The following is a 17,937-nucleotide window of genomic DNA, read 5'->3' on the forward strand; positions in this document are numbered from 1 at the left end:
GGAAGGGGGAGAAGGACAGGGGAAAGTGGTAGAGAAATATATGTAGATTCTACCTTTAGAGAGCTTTTGCTTCTTTCATGGAGGCACAATTAATATTCAAGAAATAATTGGAGAACAATTAAAGTATGTTAAATTATAAAGACCACAAATGCAATTGGAGTTAACATTAGTGTAGATAGAGAGGTATGGACTAGAGGAATTGGAGCTGTTATTCTGGAACAGATTGGACATCTCTTAGAGAAAGAGAGGCCTGGTGTTTATTCATCCTCTTTGCCATTACTCAAGGAGCAAACAGAAAAAGGGATAGTCATCTGACTTTCACCCAGTGTTTGCAGCTCATTAGAGGGAAGTTAGGAGGTTGGCTTTAGATTAAAACTTCACTAAGACTTTTGGGACTCCTGTGTTACCTCCAACTGGGAAGAACATGGATTTTTCAGGGCTGCCCTAGCTCTGGGAACCCTTGACAGTCTTTTGAAAGTTGAGAAAGTCTTTGTTCATTCATTTATCCATTAAACATTTATTAAAGGCACAGTATAGGATGTGCTGGCAGTTAGGTGGTGCAGTGGAGCACCGAGTCTGGAATCAGGAAGATCTGAGTTGGAATCCAGTCTCAGACACTTGCTAGCTGTGTCACCCTGGGTGAGTCACTTAACCCCCATTTGCCTCAGTTTTTCATCTGTAAAATGGGGATACATTGGAGAAAGAAATGGCAAACTACTGCAGTAACCCCATGGACTTTGTCAGAGTTGAACACAAATGAACGACTGAACAATAAATATAAAATGCCCTGGGCTGGGTACTGAAGTACAAGGCAAAACAAGTCCTGCTCCTACAGTCCAGTAGAAAATGCCAAGGGAAGGCTTAAATAATGAAAACAAAGCTCTTTATGAGTAAGTAGCCACTGAGTCAATTACAGTTTATACTTCAGATTTTATCAACAATTTTACTTCACTGTGAACTGTGAGAGTTAAGTATGTGAACTATGGCTTTCTATGCTGCTACTTTGTGGACCATTCTACTTAGTGGTGAGCCCATAGAGTTCTTCCAAGTAGGATCAAAGGATCCTATAGTTAGAGCAGAAAGGAACCAATTCTCTTCTTCTATAGCTGAGGGAACTGAGGCATAGAGAAGTGTTGAGATGTGCCCAAGATCCCACAGCTGCCAAGTAGGGAAGCCATGGGTCAAACTCAGATGTCTTCTGACTCCACACTGAGCGTTCTTTCTATTTCCCTATGCTGAATGAAAATAAGACCTTTTAAAAAACCAGGATTTCTCTAAGCACAGTGGTAACAGGGACAGGAAGTAGCCCTCAGAAGCAAGGGCCTTGTCTATGTGGAGCTTCAGTATAGGGATCTGATTTGATTTGCTCTTGTTTTTCTGTTCTTATCTAGTTCTTTACAGAAAATGTTTCAAAGCTTTTCCTTTCTTACTTCCCCTACCCCCCAACCACATCCCTATGACCCACACTTAAGAAACAACAAAGTAGGATCATTGCAAGGCTTGAGGCTAGCCGAGGCAGGCTCCATCACCTGCCCACCTGCATTTTTCATAACACTTTAGCATCATCACCTATTTTTATTTTCCTTTAGATCAGAGGTCTCTCTAATTTCTGATCAATAGTCATTTATATGCCAGGCACTGTGGTAGGTATTGAGAATACATAGACAAAAGTGAAAGTCTCTGCTCTCAAGGTGTTTACAACTTAGCCAAGAAAAAGAACATTGACATATATATGTGTTATGCCTGGCATGCAGTAAGTGCTTAATAAATGCTTGTTGACATGCCTGTGTATGTGTGTGTATGTGTATAAAGTAGAGACAAGGTGATTTATAGGAGGGGAAGGTACTAGTAGCTAGGGGGGATCAGAAAAGGCTTCCCGTGGAAGGCAGTGCTTGAACTGATCCTTAATGAAAATTTTAGGAATTCTGAGAGTCAGAGGAGAGGAGGAAGCACATTCCAGGCAAGAGGGACTGCTTTGGGATTGGGAATCAGATGAGTCCAATGGAGCACTGTATATGAAGAGCAGGAAGAATGTCAGTTTGGTTAAACTGTAGTTTGCTAAGAGGGGAGTAATGTGGATCTGGAAAGGTAAGCTGGCACCAGGTGGTGAAGGCCTTAAATTCCCCAGAGGACTTTACGTTTGATTTTCAGGGAGTATATTGAATAGATGAGTAATATGGTTAGGCTTGCATTTTGAGACAATCACTGTAGCTGCTGCATGTTGGAGAGATTGGAGTGAAGCTAGATTTAGGCAGGGAGACCAAGCTGGAAGTTACTGCAATAGTCAAGGGAGAGGTGAGGAGGTCCTAAACTCAGGGTGGTTGTATGAGTGGAGAGAAGGGGTCTGAGATGAGAGATGTGGATGTAAAAATTACAAGATTTGGCTGCTGATTGTCTATGTGGGGAGAGAGAGGAGGCAGAGATGATGCAGAAGTATGATCCCTCCTGTTGTGTTCCTGATGTCATTCTAATCATCAACTATGACTGACTGTCCAGTCCTTTTTGGTCTTTGCAGTTTTGATACTACTGACCACCCCCTCCTGCTGGATATTTTCCATCCCCCTTGGATTCAGAAAAACCACATGTAGTTCTCTTCTCTTGTTCAGTCCTCTCCCTGCTAGACACTCTCATTTCTCTTGCCTTCTGTAGTACTGCTTTTTCTTCATTCCCCTTCTACCTGACTATTCCTTCTCAATTCCCTGTATTAGATCATGATCTTCCTGACCAGTAAGTGTGATTGTTCCCCAAGACTCTGTCTTGGGTCATCTCTGCTCTCTCTACACTCTCTCCCTTGATGATCTCATGATCTCCTAGAGGTTCAATTATCATCTTTATGAACATAATTTCCAAATCTATGTATCCAGACCTATGTTTTCACAGGAATGATAGCCACACATTATAACAAATGCTTGCTGCACATCTACCGTGAAGGTTTCATAGGCACCTCAAACTCAGCATGTCCAAAATGGAATTTCTATTCCCCTCCCCCAAACAAACTCATCCTGCAAATTACCTATTGAGGGTACCACCATTCTTCCAGTCACCCAGGTTTCCAGCCTCAGAATTATCCTTGATTTCTACTTTCTCTTTAAACCTCCCATGCCCTAATACTTGCCAAGTCTTTTCCATTCTAAGTCTACAACATCCTTCATGGCAATCTCCATTTTTCCAATAACATAGACTCCACTCTAGTTCAAGCACTTTCTCATTTTCTACTCTCAATCAGGCCTATTCCAATAACTCTCTAATTGGTTAAGCCAGCCTACTAGCTGTGTCCACTTGTTTTAAAAAATATTTTGATAACTGTATTTCAATATAATTGCTTTCCTTGGTAATCCTATGTATTTTATGCATTTAAAAACATTATTCTGAGAAGGGGTCTCTAGGCTTCACCATGAAATGAATCAAAAAGTGTAGATCTGGATCATGCCATTCTGTGCTTAAAATCTTCATTGGTTCCCTATTAGCTACAAAATAAAGTTTAAACTCCTGTGTTGAGAATTCAAGCACTTAACTAATATGGCACTACCTTACCCTTCCAGCCTAATTTCATATTACTCCCTCAATGTACTACATGCTATGTAATGCTATAGCTAGACTAGGGGTACAGTGGATAGAGTGCCAGATCTAGAGTCAGCCATCTTCCTGAGTTCAAATCTGGCCTTAGATACTTACTAGTTGTGTGACCCTGGGCAAGTCACTTAACCCTGTTTGACTCAGTTTTCTCATCTGGAAAATGAGGTGGAGAAGGAAATGGCAAACCACTTGAGCATCTTTGCCAAGAAAACTCCAAATGGGGTCACAGAGAGTCAAACACGACTGAACAATGACAACAAATGCTAAACTAGAATATTTTGTTTTCCAAACCTGCTGGGTTCTGTCATCTCTTCATGCCTTTGCTCACACTCTTCCCTATTCTTCCTCCATTTTAATCTGTTGAATTCCTACCCATTCTTCTAGTGTAACCCAATTGTCATTTCTTTTATGAAGCCTTCCTTTATTCTTTGGGTCTATAATAGCCATCACCATCAGACTTCATGAAGTCCTTTGTTTTGGAACTTAATAATAATGAATAGCACAGATATGTTGGAGTCTTACACCCCTGATGTACTATGTGCAATGAGAGCAGGACCCAGGTCTTTTGTAAACTATATCCCCTGACCCCTGTACCGTCCCACCTAGCATAGTACTCTGTATGTAATAGATGCTTAATAAATGACTGTTCCTTATTTTTTTAACCTAATAGGTATAGTGAATGGGAGGCTGATGTATTTGAGGCACATGAATTGTATGGTTTCTTCTCTAAACTCAGTCTAACTTGATTATTATTTAAATGTAATTTGGATGTTTTATTTTAGAATAGAGTATTTGGGATATACCCCTTAACATTTTATGTTCATATAAACGGGCTTCAGCTAAATTGAGAAATTTGTTTGGCCTTGATCCTATTGGTAAAAACCTTCTTCACCCTATTTTTTTTAACTTATGAAGGTTTAGTAGAATATAGGCTTTGGGAGGACAGGGACTGTTTTATTTGTCTTTGTAGCTTCAGAACCTTGCAAATAGGTGCTTTAAAAATGTTGAGTTATTTCCATAAATCTTTATAAACTGCTTTGATATAGTGCAATTGAGAAAATAATAAAAGATCTCTCTAGGCATTTGTTTGATGTGAGGGGCAGTGGACTGAGCAGACTTCTTCAGTCTTCCCTTTAAAGGCACAGAGATTTAGGTTGTAAATCATTCCTGTCCCCTGTTCTTCTAGAAGATGGCCTATTCCAAATGAGAAAGGGTGGAGGAGAGTGCCATGAGGCACCTCTCCATCTTCCTCCTTACTGGATCTGGAGGAGGGGGAGGTGGGTCCTGTGTAAACATTTAGCTGAAAAGATAAGGCTCAGGCAGAATGCAGGTGGGTGCCTCTGGGTGATGCACATATTCATCTGCTTTTCAACTTTCTGTCACTGGAATCAATCTGGACTTCCTATCTACTGCTCATCTATATAAACATTACATTTTGGTCCCTACCCTGTGTTTATTCCTGAGGAAACTAACCTTAAAGATATGAAGTGATTTGTTTAAGTCATTCTGCTAGTAGGTAGAAAAACTAAGATATTTAGTTGAGGAAAAACAAAAAGAAAGAAACCTAAGAGAGGTTGAAGGCAAGGCAGTGAGGGAGGAGAGTGTTGGGAGCTCTGGTTCCAGTTTAAGGATGTGGCATGGTCACAGCAAGCTTCTTGTCATTAGCATATCTCAAAACTTAACTTGTCACCTCGACAGTCTCATTTTGTTCACATCCAGTGTTCCATTCTGAATTTTTCCCCCTCCCAGGGAACTGTCCCAAAAAGTGCCTTGTAAGTCTTCAGCATTCATTCCAAGTTGGTCTGGTTTTCATATCCACCTTATTGACTTGGAAGCTAACATATAACACAGTTTAAATGGATTAAATTAAGGTTGTATAAAAAGCGGCCAGGCCAGAGCTGTAGTATCTTTTTAGTGCCAAATTCTGCCCACAGGAGCATTTGTTATATTTTCAGTTTAAAATATGGGAGCTATTTACAAGCTCTGTACCCTCATTTCCACATACTGTATGCATAGCTTATGTTTGGGGACTCTTTTTTCTAAATCATCATAGGGGTTTTCTTAACCTTTACATTATTTTTGAGTGGTTTTTATCTTGTTTTCTTTCCAGCCAGCAGAGATGAGGCAGTTTCACTTCTAGGCGTTAGAATCCTCTTGTTCATGCTAGTTTGTTCTGACCTTAAAACAAACCACTTGCAATTTCAGTGCTCAGACTCTGGTAATGATTTTAAATGTAATACATCAGTGAGTAAAACATTTGTCTTGAGAGGTAAGGCTCATATAGATACTGCTGAAGAATTTAGCTGATTACTTTCCTTGGCCTTATTTGGAAACGTACCGGGAACAAGTGTCTCTTTATTACAACTTCTCTGTTTTTTTCTGACTTCATCCCTAGCATCTAGTTGCAGTCTAGAAACTTTGAGAATGTTTTTAGGCACCTGTGGCACGATACACGGTGAGTTGATCATGTGGCGAGAATACCAGGGGTGGAAAGATATTTGTTACACTTGTCATATTTATAGATGTCATTCTAGATCTCCCCTGTCAGATAACTGGTGAGTCCTAATAGTCATTCTGAGAGATAACCACCCACAAAAACCACATTCATGGCACTTTACTCAAACCTTTACTTTAACCACTACTTTGTGATGCAAAACTAGTGGAATTTTGGGTACTTTTTGTAAAATCGAAATCTTCACAGGGGTTTTCCAGCATTCTTGTTGGCTGCTGACAAATTACCATTATAAAGAGCAAAAGCAAAGACAAGTTTACTAATAAAAACATCTGACTGCTCAAGATAAAGTCAGAGTCTCAGCATATGCATATTTTCACTATAGAAAACCACATTATATGAAGCTGAAAAAGGACCAATTCCTTTTTGAAAAGTATTAGGTGACAAATGCTTATTGGGTTGTCAGAGATGACAGAGATTCCATCTGTTTGCTGAGGTCATTGACTGCTGGCCACCTGGAAGTCCCATCAGCATCTCAAACTCATGTCCTGAAAGGAACTCATTATCCTTTCCCTTAAACCTGCTGCTTTGTGGAGGGTACCACCATTCTTTCATCTTCCTGAGTTCACAGCCTCTAAGTTACCTGTCATCCCTCACCTGTACCACCAATACTAATACCATCCCTTCTCACCTGAATGTTTCCAGTAGCTTTTTAACTAATCTTCTTTCTCTCAGTCTCCCCTCCTTAATATATCCTCCACAAGCCTATCTCACAAAACAGTATAAAGCACAGCTCTAACCACATCATTCCTCTACTCCAGAATCTTTTATAGCTTTCCTATTTCCTGTAGGATAACACACTAACTCCTCTCTGTAGGCTCTAGCCTACTCTTCCTGACATTCCATATTACTCCCTTTCACAAAGTCTTTCATCCAAATTGACCTTGCTGTTTCCTAAAATCAGCATTCCATTTTCCTCAGAATCCTTTGCTTCTTTCCAGGCTTAGCTCAGAGGTCACCTTCTATAGGAACACTTTCATGTTGACAACTTTACCTAGCATAGTGCCTTTCACATAACAGTCCCTTAATAAATGCTTGAATTTAATTGATACTTTGCATAGAACTTAACTGGTTTTAAATGCTAGAAGTGCCTTATGATTTGCAGATCCTGTTGAATGCTTGAAAATATGGAATAAATACACCCTAATGAAAATATTAAATATCTTTTCTATAAGAAGATGGGTGGGATTATAAAATTGAACCATATGATTTTGGTAAGTTATCATTTAGATCCTACTGTGGTGGCAAGGAGGCCACAAGTTTCATTCTGGGATTCAGGATACCTAGATGCCTAACCTGGTACTTACGGCAATAAGCTAGCTAGGCCTCAGTTCCTTCATCTATTAAATGAAGGACTAGATTATATGATTGTTTAAAAAAGCTGTTCCAGCTCTTAATTGACCTTTAGATGACTTGAATTGTGTTACTGTTCAGTGTACTAGATGCGATATGATGTCCTCATGTTGACTCCTGATCTAAATTATTCATAATAGAAGGCTGTGGAAATCTAGAATTTTGAGTTTAAAGTGTACATTGCCTCATATTTTTGATAGATTATGGAAATTTCCCCACTGGTTCAGGAACCTAAGTTTGTTCAGTTTGCTACAGTAAGGACTACCTTATTGGTTAATTTCCACAAATAAAGAATGCTTCTTTTCTGCCTTAGCAAATGTGTTAAGAAATGTTCACTTGAGCAGAGTAAAATGCCCAAGCCTTATATATATGTCGTGGGAGTCAAATTCACCAGCAGCCCATTTTCAGAAAGTACAACTAAAATAAGCAACATGTTGAAAGGAATCATGAGAACAATGAATGAGGAACATGAACCTGGAAGCAAACCAAACCAGTTGAATCAAATTGTGAAAGAATGGGAATAAAGGAAGTTAACTGGGGGAAAAGCACAGTTCTAGGAAAAAGTGAAGTGTCATTAAAACAGGATGGAATATCAACTACTGCAACAGGATTTGAACAAATGAATGGAAACTTTATTGGCAGGAAGAAAAAAGGCTAAGTAACTCGAGGCAATTTTAGGGAAAAATTAGAAAAGAAGTAGGATCTAATATGGATATTAGGAAAACATAAATGGATTTACAGAGAAACGAGAGTGATCAGGAAATCTACATGAGTTCTAGGGGATTTGTTCAAGCAAGTGGAAGATTGATGGCTAGTAACTGATAAGTATCTAGTATACCAGTATAGTACAGTATACCATTTGGTAGTATACTATAAATAGCAATAGTATACTATATACACTGTATACTTGAAGTAACTAATAGTAACTAATGGTTAAGTTGTATTCATCTAAAATTAAGCAAGAAGCTGAAAAGTCGAAAAATACTGGCCTGGCTCACAGGTATAGGACTAAGAAAATGTTATCTTAGAAGTACTGAAGTATGTGCAAGTTCAGTTCTAGAATATAGCCCTTGGTGACTAATCCACTTTATAGCACTACCTTTTGACCTGGTGAGCTGGCTCTAATGGTGAGCTGACCTCTGACCTGTGAAGAAGCATCAGTGCTAAGTAGCACTCAGAAGGTTGGTATAAGCCTTTGGTATTGAGCTGTACCCCAAAAGAGGTTCCAGTATATGTTTCAGACTTTTGTTTGCTAGGTACATGTTAAGCTTCATTGTTCACTCCCAGACTGAACCACTGCACGTAGGGTGTAAGGACATTCCTATTCCGCTTCAGTTTTGCTGAGGCTGGCAAACTGAACCAAGATCTGTATCTTAAGTGACAGGATTCAAATGAAACATGACAAACCCATAGGTGCTATGACCTGAACATGTCAATGCAGAACTTTCCAGTGAACACGATGGGACTTGGGGAACAGGCTGCACATGCCACAGGTTTATACTGTATTGGACAACTTGAAAGAGAAAGGGGAAGATTGGCCAAAGGTTGCAAAGATTTTCTCTTCCTGTCTCATAAGTTTTATTTCTTTGTTGCAAATATCTTGGTAGACTTAATGTGGGAAGAATACTTTAACAATGAACTTATCGGTGAATTCATAATAATTTCTCACCATGTGCCACCCTCCCTTCCCCCCACCCCCACCCAATGTATTAAACATTACAAAAGCAATTGCAATGAAAATTGCTGATTTATGTCACCTATTTCCCAACTTTAGGTAACAATTATTCTTATTTATCAGACCATATAGGAAAGCAGGGTCAGAAGGGCACTTGGCAGAAGTCTCCTTTCTCTGCAGGAGAGTGGGTACTCTGGCCATATTTTCAGTCAAAGCTCTGCCTGCCAATAAAGAAACTAAAAAGTTTCTTGCCACGATGCTGTCATCTAGAGTTTACCACTGCTGCCAGGGACACTCCTGGATTACAGATAGCAAGTCAGATTGATTGCCCAATGAATCCAAGGCAGTAGAAACAGACAAACACGCCTAGCTTTGTGTTGTGACACATACCAGGTTGTCATGACAGCCTACTTGACAATCACTTTGGTGGAAGAATTAATATTGTATTAAATATGTCCCAGTATTGGTTCTCAGAGGTAGCATGTTCTTAGCAGAATTAGGGGGAGCAGAGTATTCCTTTATACTCCACATCAGCCCCACTCAATCAGGCAATCAGTGTTTCAGTTTATCTGTATCCAGACCCTTTGTATTTTTGCTTATTGAAACATAGCTTAATAGAAAATTTATGTGGAGTGCTTAAGTGTGGAAAAAGAAACACTGAATTCTCCCAAACAAACACCATCAGTCTATCACCATATAGTAGTATTCTGCATCATTTATTTAAATATCTATTTTTATTTATGCATTTACAAACTTTAGTAGTACTCATTTTGTAACTCTGCTTTCAGTACATTTTAAAACTATTTGCAGAGAAATCATCTTTTTTTTAAAATGAGGTCCATGTACAAAACTAGGCGACAGATATAAAAAATGTTTCCTTTCATACTTTTTCAGCCATCAAGAAAAATAAATCAAGTGACAAAAACAAAACCGAAGTACTGTGGCTCATTCACAAGTATTACATGTCAGTGCTCAACTACAAGTCCTAATGGGATATAGTTTATATTTCAATTGGTATAATGCATATCTGTTTAAAACTTCTAATTGGTACAGCATGTCGCACGTGCTGAAAAGAAAAATCAATCCTGCGTTTGGATCGGTGAATCTAGAAACCATCATTTATTCATTCCCTTACAGCCCAGCACAGCCCCACCATAGGAGACGACACTGATTGGCTGGCAGTGTGCATCCATTCTCAACTTGAAATAAAAAGTTCCCTTAAAGAAATTTGCCCAAGCCTCTGCTTTGGCCCTTTGCTTTTAAAGAAATCATCAGTTTGATCAATAATAATTTAGAAGCATAAAATAATATATAAAACTAAAATGACCTTTTTTAAAGATTTCTTTTCTGTCGACACCAATTCAAGAGGACAGAGCTTTCCGGCAACATCTCTGAAAGACAGAGGCACCAAGGCCACCGGCAGCAAGAAAATGGCATCATCATGGGATTGTATGTATTACAAAATGCCCAGGGGCCTGAAACTTGCTACAAATGTAATTTGGCAGCTGCCTTCTTTGCCTGATATTTAACCATTTATTACAGAGTATTAACATACCAGCTTCAAAGATGTGCACTCCCTTTTGGACACTCAGGAGTTACAAACATGTTGTGATTGCATAATTCATATTGCACAATTGTATAAAAACATAAATACTGGCTATTCTAGTTTTTTTAAATACAAAATACAGGTCACATACTTTTAAATCTATAATCCTGTTCAAGTGCAATTCAGGTGCTTTCTTTAGTCCTTCCAAAAAAAGGCATTTTTGATATTTTTTTTTGGCACAAATGAAACCTCACCGTGCCAACACTTCTAATTACAATACATATACCCAAACCTTTATAGTAGCAATCATATACATACAGTATAAAACTGGGTATTTACAAATGTACTAAACACACAGATGTAGCCTTAGTGGTTGAATCTGAACCTCTGGTTAGCATTATTCACGCTAATAATAATAATAATATTAATATTAATAATAATAATGGTTAAATACTACCCCTTTATTTCACTGACTTATGCTGGTTGCTGTGGGTTGACGTTCATGTGAGGAGGATGTCCTAGAAGGCCAATTCTCTGTTTCTGCTTCCTTTGTTCTGTCATCTGGAAAGTTAAAAAGTTTTCTCATTAGACCCAGACACTTCCTGTGCATCAAATCTTATAATGAACCAGAGATGTACCTCTGTGGTTATGGTTTACACTGAAAGCCACTTTCTACAAATAATGTACTTCCACTCTACTCAACACACAGAACATCAAAAAGAGCATCTCCCCGGGGCAGAATGGGGAATTCCGTGAACCTCCTCATGCACCGTGACATTCAAGCATGCTGCCTCATTCCTGTTTCACAAGGAAAAAAAACAGCACCAGAGTGTAGGGAAAAGCATGGTGACTCGGATGGAGCGGGCAGAAAATAAATGAGCAGGCTGAATGAGCAGGCCCCTGAATGATTTTACCCAAACTAAGCTCTTTCCAAAATGAGTAAAGACCATTGGAAATGGCTCTTAACATAGCATGTCTTTTCCACTACAGGACTAACTAATTAGATGACATTTCTTTGGGGTACAATCAGAGGGTCACAGAGCCAGAGAATCACAGATTTATAACTGAAGGGATCTTAGAGGACATACCTCCAACCTCCTCATTTCACAGACAAGGAAACTGAGATGGGTTAAGTGACTTTCTCAGGATCCTATGGCTATTAAACATCTGAGGTAGGATTTGAACTCGGGTTCACCTACCTCCAGTCCTAGCATTTTATCCATAAAGTTTATACAGCTGCCATTTTCTTCCAAAACTCACATGGCTAGTACTCAAGAGAAGTGAGCCCCGGTCAATGTAAGTACAAACATTTCAAAACAGGTGTGTTTTTACTGGTGGTAGTATTTCCTCCATCAGCAAATCTCATAGCCCATTTTTATCTTAGTTGACAGTCTTTATGATCCACCACAACTAAATTAGTCATTGTAGCCAAAAAGCCATACATCCATATGTTTTATTGTTATGTATTTTCTGTGTCAGTGTGGAAGGGGGCAGGGAAAAATTGACAAATCATACTTTGCTCAGAATCAATAACAAAGTCACAGATATTGAAGGCAATACTGCAAACATGGAGAGCTAGCTTGGTATAGTAGAAAGAGCTGTGGACTTGGAGTTTGAATTCCACCTTCATGGATCTGACCATGTCATTCTCCCACTCAAGAAGCTTCTGTGGCTCCCTGCTGTATTTGGGATAAGATACAAAAGCTTCAGTTTGTCATTTAAAGCTCTTTTCAATCTGGCTTCAACCTATCTTTCTAGACTGACTCCAAATCCCATCCTCTTACATACTTGACATTTCAGCCTAAATGGCTGACTTGATTTCTTCCTGCACATGTTTAGGGTTGTATCCCCATGTCTGGAATATATCCCCTCCCCCTTCTGCCTCATGGAATTCCTGGCCACCTTTAAGGCTTGGCCCAGTGGCTGCAGCCTTCATCCATATCTTCTCTGATCCACCTGTTGGCAGTGCTTCCCCCTGAAATTGCTTTCTATTTTGTACTGATTTATGTGGATATACACTCTTTCCCCATAGCAGAATGTCACCTTTTTCAGAGTAGGGAGCAAGGCTATTTTCCTAAGTCTGCATCCCTAGCACCTAACCCAATGTCTGCCACGAAGTCTGTACTCAATAAAGTGGAACCGAAGTGACTTGAAGGGAGGATCTGTGCTCAACCTGGGTCATCTGACTTTTCTATCACTGGCTTGCATGAAGGCAGAAGCAGCATGTTCATCAAATGTGAGATGACCCCAAGTTGGCAGGGTGCGAGGAAGGGAGGGCTAACACACTGGGTGATCAGGGCAGAATCCCTAAATAACTTGAAGGCCACAGCATAGGGCTGAGTTGAGAAAGATTAAATGTAATTGGGGTAAATGCAAAGTTATACTTGGGCTCAAGAAGTCAACTTCACAGCACCAGTTGTGGGGGATTTTAATGGATTACAAGTTCTACTGGAGTTAACAGTGGGGTCACAGAAGCAAAGAATATAAATGTGACCTTGGGCTGCATCAAGAAAAGCAGAGATTCCAGGAAGGAGGAGGTAAGAGGTTACCTATATTCTCTCCTGCTTAGAATACACCTTGAGCATTGTGTCCTACTCTGATCACATTCTTGGAAGGACATTGATAAACAGCAAATTGTCCAGAGGAGGGACATCTGGGATGGGTGAGGACCTTAAGCCAATGCCCCATGAATACTGTCTAAACAGCAGGTTGGGGCTGGGGGACGGGGAGAGGGGTGGCCCGGGCAGCGGTGTTACATGACAATTGTCTTCAGATACTTGAAAGGCTGTTCTGTGGAAGAAGGATAGACTTGTTTTGGTCTCAAGAGCGGGGAGAAGTTGCAAAGTAGAAAATTTAGTCGATGTAAGGAAAAACTTCCTTTTAATTAAAGCTTTTAAGTGGAATGGGCCCTTGGTAGGCAGTAGGTTCCACCTCACTGGAGCTCTCTAAGCAAGGGCTGCAAAGCCACTTGTCTGGTGTGGCCTAGTGCCAGCTGCCACTGAGGGTCCTTTCAACTCTGATGTTTGGGATTCCAAGAAGACTTAAAGTGCTATAGAAATGTCAATTTACTATGAAACATCACCTGGGCAGTTTATAGCATCCCATGCAAAAAATACTGACATGCACAAAGTCCTAGTCAAGGAAGAAGTGGGCTTCTATTAATGTAGAAAAATGATAGAATGCCTAAGAAAAATAAATGAACTCTATTTTTCTACCTAATCATGCTTCTGAATCTTTGAATCACCTATGCTCCTGGCACTGTAATAAGCATTAGGTATATAGTTAAAAAGAATGAAACCATCCCTACAAAACCATTCCTTATCCAGCAACTGCCATAGATGCCAGAGGCCACTTTCCTAAGTTTCTAGGCTTTAGCAGCCAGTTGTCTAGAAGTCTGGTTTGACTGAAAAATTTCTCTAAGTCAGAAGTTTGGTTCAATTCAACATTTCTTTGGCACCTACTATATTCTTGGGGCTGTGTTATGTGCTAGAAATATAAAGCTAAACAAGACCTTCAGAGAGCTTATAACCTAGTACAGAGGATAAAGCAAATACACAAACATAATGTGAGTGTCAAACTGCCTGAGAGAAGTATAGGGTGTCATGATCAGAAAGAGAATGATACTGGCATCATGTTATATTTATTGGCACCTGAACCATATCAGATAGAACCTGGCCTGCATGTGGCAGACTGATGGAGGCTTAGACTTTATACTTTGATTAACAAATCATATTCTTATAGAACCTCTGTGTGTTTTGTTTTTGTCAATGGCCTACATAAAATGAAGTTACATCAAATTTTCACTGTATTAGCAAAAATCTATGTCATAATTATGAACTGTGCCCTACAGTATACTGATTTAATGTTTGAATTTTGGCCTAAGGTGTACTGATTTGATGTTTCCTAAAATGTCAAGTGTTCTAGGGGACTTGAAAATTGTATAAGTATGATTTTTTTAAAAAGCACATAAAACATCTCCACTGTCATGAAACATAGTTAAGGGTGTCTTTTAGCCTTTGTTGGAGCAAGATACAATTTCTTGACTATTCCATAAGCTATGTGAAGGGTGCACAGGTGGCAAATATTTCCAGGAAGAATTTCAGAAAGTCTCCAATTTTAACAAAGGAAAGACCTGGTACAGTTCTGTTAACCTACTTAACAGCCTCAGCTGGAGTTGGGAACCCTAAGGTGAGAAATAGAACTCTGCAGGGAAACACCAAGTCCCAGAAAGTAAGTGTTCTTCAAAAATTCACTTCTGGAAAGAAAACCTGAAACAGTACCCTTAGTTACAGAATAAAACCCCAACACATCTGAACATGGCACTCTACATATTATAGTTCATTACTTATACGATCTCCTCATCGTTCAAACACTGAGCTCACATCTTTTACCTTGCTTCCCTGGCTGGTGGCCTTCCATGGAATTCTGAAGCCTGCTGTTCTCATTCAGTTCTTGCAGTCTAATGGAATCTGATTCAGTGCTTTGTGGTAACTTTCTTTGGATGAGTCTCAAAAGAATTCTAATGAATTGAGGATTTTCAGGGCTTTCAATTCCATCCAATATAGGGCATCTTAAGTTATCCAAGAGTAATCAGACTTTTTTTTTAATGAGAGTTCCCTAATATTGCTCATCTTTCAAAGTCTTTTAATTCTCTGCACTTTGCCTTCAAGGATTACCCCCTCTAGATGTGAGAGCCTTTTAAACTACTGTATGCTGACCAACCTACTTCAAACTGGCTCTTTCCCAACCACTGTTTCTGTCAATGGAACCACCATTTTTTTCTCATTATCTAGGTGCAAAACCTTACAGCCATCTTTGTCTCATCTAACTAGTTTCCAAATCTACCAATTGTTCCTTCTACATATCTCAAATCCATTTATTCCTCTCCATTTAAACTACTCTTCTATTCTAGGCCTTCTCCTGCAAAATTTCCCAAAGTAGCTTTCCTAACACTGGATTCTCTTCTTTATAGCCCTCCTTACAAAAGGGATCATCAGTCTTTCTAAAAACACCATTTTCATCACTGTCCTATCTCTTTCCTGCCTTTCACTGTCAGACTCCTAGAAATAGTAGTCAATATTCATCACCTCCAGTGCCTTACCACCTACTCACTTTTCAGCCCTTGTAATCTGACTTCTGACTCCTCCACTTGACTGAGATTACTTTCTTAGATTGCAAACAGTTAAAAAAAAGCTTTGTAAAAATTGTGCCCTTTACTACGTCTTCATTCTCCTTGACCTCTCTGAAGCTTTTGACATAAATGGATCACTCTGCTGCTCATTTTTCTTCTCTTGACTTCCATAACACTTTCTTCTGAGTGTCTCCCAAGGCTCTGTCTTTGTATCTCATGCTTAGTACAATGCCTGGTACACGGTAGGCACTTAGTAAATGCGTATTGACTGACTTCTGTTTGCTACACTCTCCCATGGTGATCTCACTCATCCTTTGGTTGAGTTATCTCTATACCAATGACTACTAAATTTATTAAATTATTAAAATATCCAGCCTTAATTTCTCTCCTGAACTATCCTACTTCTTGAACCATCTGTTGGGTATCTCCACTTGGATGTGCCTTTGACATCTCAAAACCAGCATGTCTGCAATAGAATTGTTTTTCCTGCATCCAAACTTCTCTATTTCTTTTGAAGCTACCTCCAACCTCTCAATCACTCAGCTCATAACCTCAGAACCACCTTTAGCTTTTCCTTCTGTTTCCCCTGCTTCTTTCCTCTATCCAAATCAGACACCAAATTCTGCTGGTTCTACTTTCATACATCTTTCACATTCATCTCCTTCTTCCTCTTCAGATAGCCACCATTCTGGTGCAGGTTCTCATCACTTTTTTTCCTTGACTCTAGCTTCTCTCATCTCCATTTCATCCTAAAAAAACTAATTATATAATAATAAAAACAAATAAAAGCTAAAAACCCAATTTTTTAAAGCACACTCCTCTGCTCAGAAACAGCCACCACCTTTGGTAGCTCCCTGTCATCTTTAGAATAAAATACACAAGCTAGTGGTTTGGCATTCAAGGCCCTCCACAATCTGACCCCAGCCTACCTTTTTACCCTCATTCATATCACTTCCCATTCTTGTTATGGGCAAGCTGAAACACTAGCTGTTAACCTTCTATCTCCCCTTACCCTTCGGTACTGCCTGTCCGAATTTCCTCATGCTCCTTCAAAATGCAGCTCAGGTGCCACTTTTTCAATGAAGCCTTCCTTGATTCACTTCAATTACCAGTGTTCTCTCCCTCTTCAAAATACCTGGTCTATATTCATCCTTGTTCATTTTCTTTATTTTTGTGTAATAAATCTTTGTGTATCTTCTTCATTACTACCCTCCCCTTTCATGCACCGCCCCCGCCCCCAAAAAAGTATGATCGTTCACAACACTGAAGTAGAATGAGCTTTGATATCAGTTTGTTGGAATCCTGGCTTTCCTATCTATGGAATCATACCTCAGTCATGACTTCTCTAGGCTTTAGTTTCCTCCTGAAAACTAGCTGGAGGTAGCTAGATAGCTCAGTGGTTAAAGCACTGGGCATGGAGTTAGGAAGACCTGAGTTCCATCTAGTCTCAGGCACTTACTAGATGTATGACCCTGGACAAGTCACTTCACCCCTACCTTCCTCAGTTTCTTCGACTATAGAACGGGGATAAGCATAGCATTGAATTCCCAAGGTTGTTGTGAGTATTAAATGAGGTAACATTTGTAAATTGATTGGCATATAGTAGGCACTTAATAAATGTTTGTTCCCACCCATTCTTGTTTACTTCCCTTCTCCCCCCTCTCTTCTTCTATAAAATGGAAATGGACTAGATGAGGCCCTTCCTACACTAAATCTATATTCCTATGAGGGCATACACTGTTATTTTTATATTTGTAATACCAAGGTGTGCTGGCAAATGTTTAACAGCTGACTCTCTGAAAAACATTTGCTGATTTCTGAGGTGTAAATGTTCACCCTGAAAATTTTAAAAGGGGCTTTCTCAAGTCATATTAGAGCTGGCTCCAGTAAACCCAGAATGGTACTTTGCACTTAATACATTTGTTAAAATTAACTGAATCATTTCACTCTTTTGTTATAATACATTAAATAGCTTTTCATCTCTATAGGGTAAGTTCTAAGCTCCTTAACTTTGGTTTGCAAGGTCTTTAACTCTTCATCGCCGACAACTATTGATTTTCCCCCTCTTATTCTGGTCCAATATGAATGCGCTCATTTTATCTGTCTTCCTTACAAATTCTTCACTCACTTTGCTCCCAAATGAA

At 39.4% G+C, this 17,937-nt stretch overlaps 1 protein-coding gene and 1 long non-coding RNA gene across 3 annotated transcripts in view; one reads left to right on the plus strand and one right to left on the minus strand.

Moving 5' to 3' along the window:
• Positions 1-17,937, plus strand: part of LOC118830950 — a 46,325-nt gene that overhangs the window by 7,289 nt on the left and 21,099 nt on the right. The gene's annotated exons all lie outside the window — the stretch shown is intronic.
• ITPR1 (inositol 1,4,5-trisphosphate receptor type 1) overlaps positions 9,812-17,937 on the minus strand; it is a 240,080-nt gene continuing 231,954 nt past the window's right edge. For both annotated transcript variants that reach the window (XM_036738075.1, XM_036738074.1), the window contains exon 58: positions 9,812-11,223. In XM_036738075.1, the coding sequence (XP_036593970.1) occupies positions 11,137-11,223 (87 nt within the window). In that variant the 3' untranslated portion in view covers positions 9,812-11,136. The remainder of the gene's footprint in view (positions 11,224-17,937) is intronic.

The sequence above is a fragment of the Trichosurus vulpecula genome, chromosome 9 (assembly GCF_011100635.1).
Source record: "Trichosurus vulpecula isolate mTriVul1 chromosome 9, mTriVul1.pri, whole genome shotgun sequence".
Classification (NCBI taxonomy): domain Eukaryota; kingdom Metazoa; phylum Chordata; class Mammalia; order Diprotodontia; family Phalangeridae; genus Trichosurus; species Trichosurus vulpecula.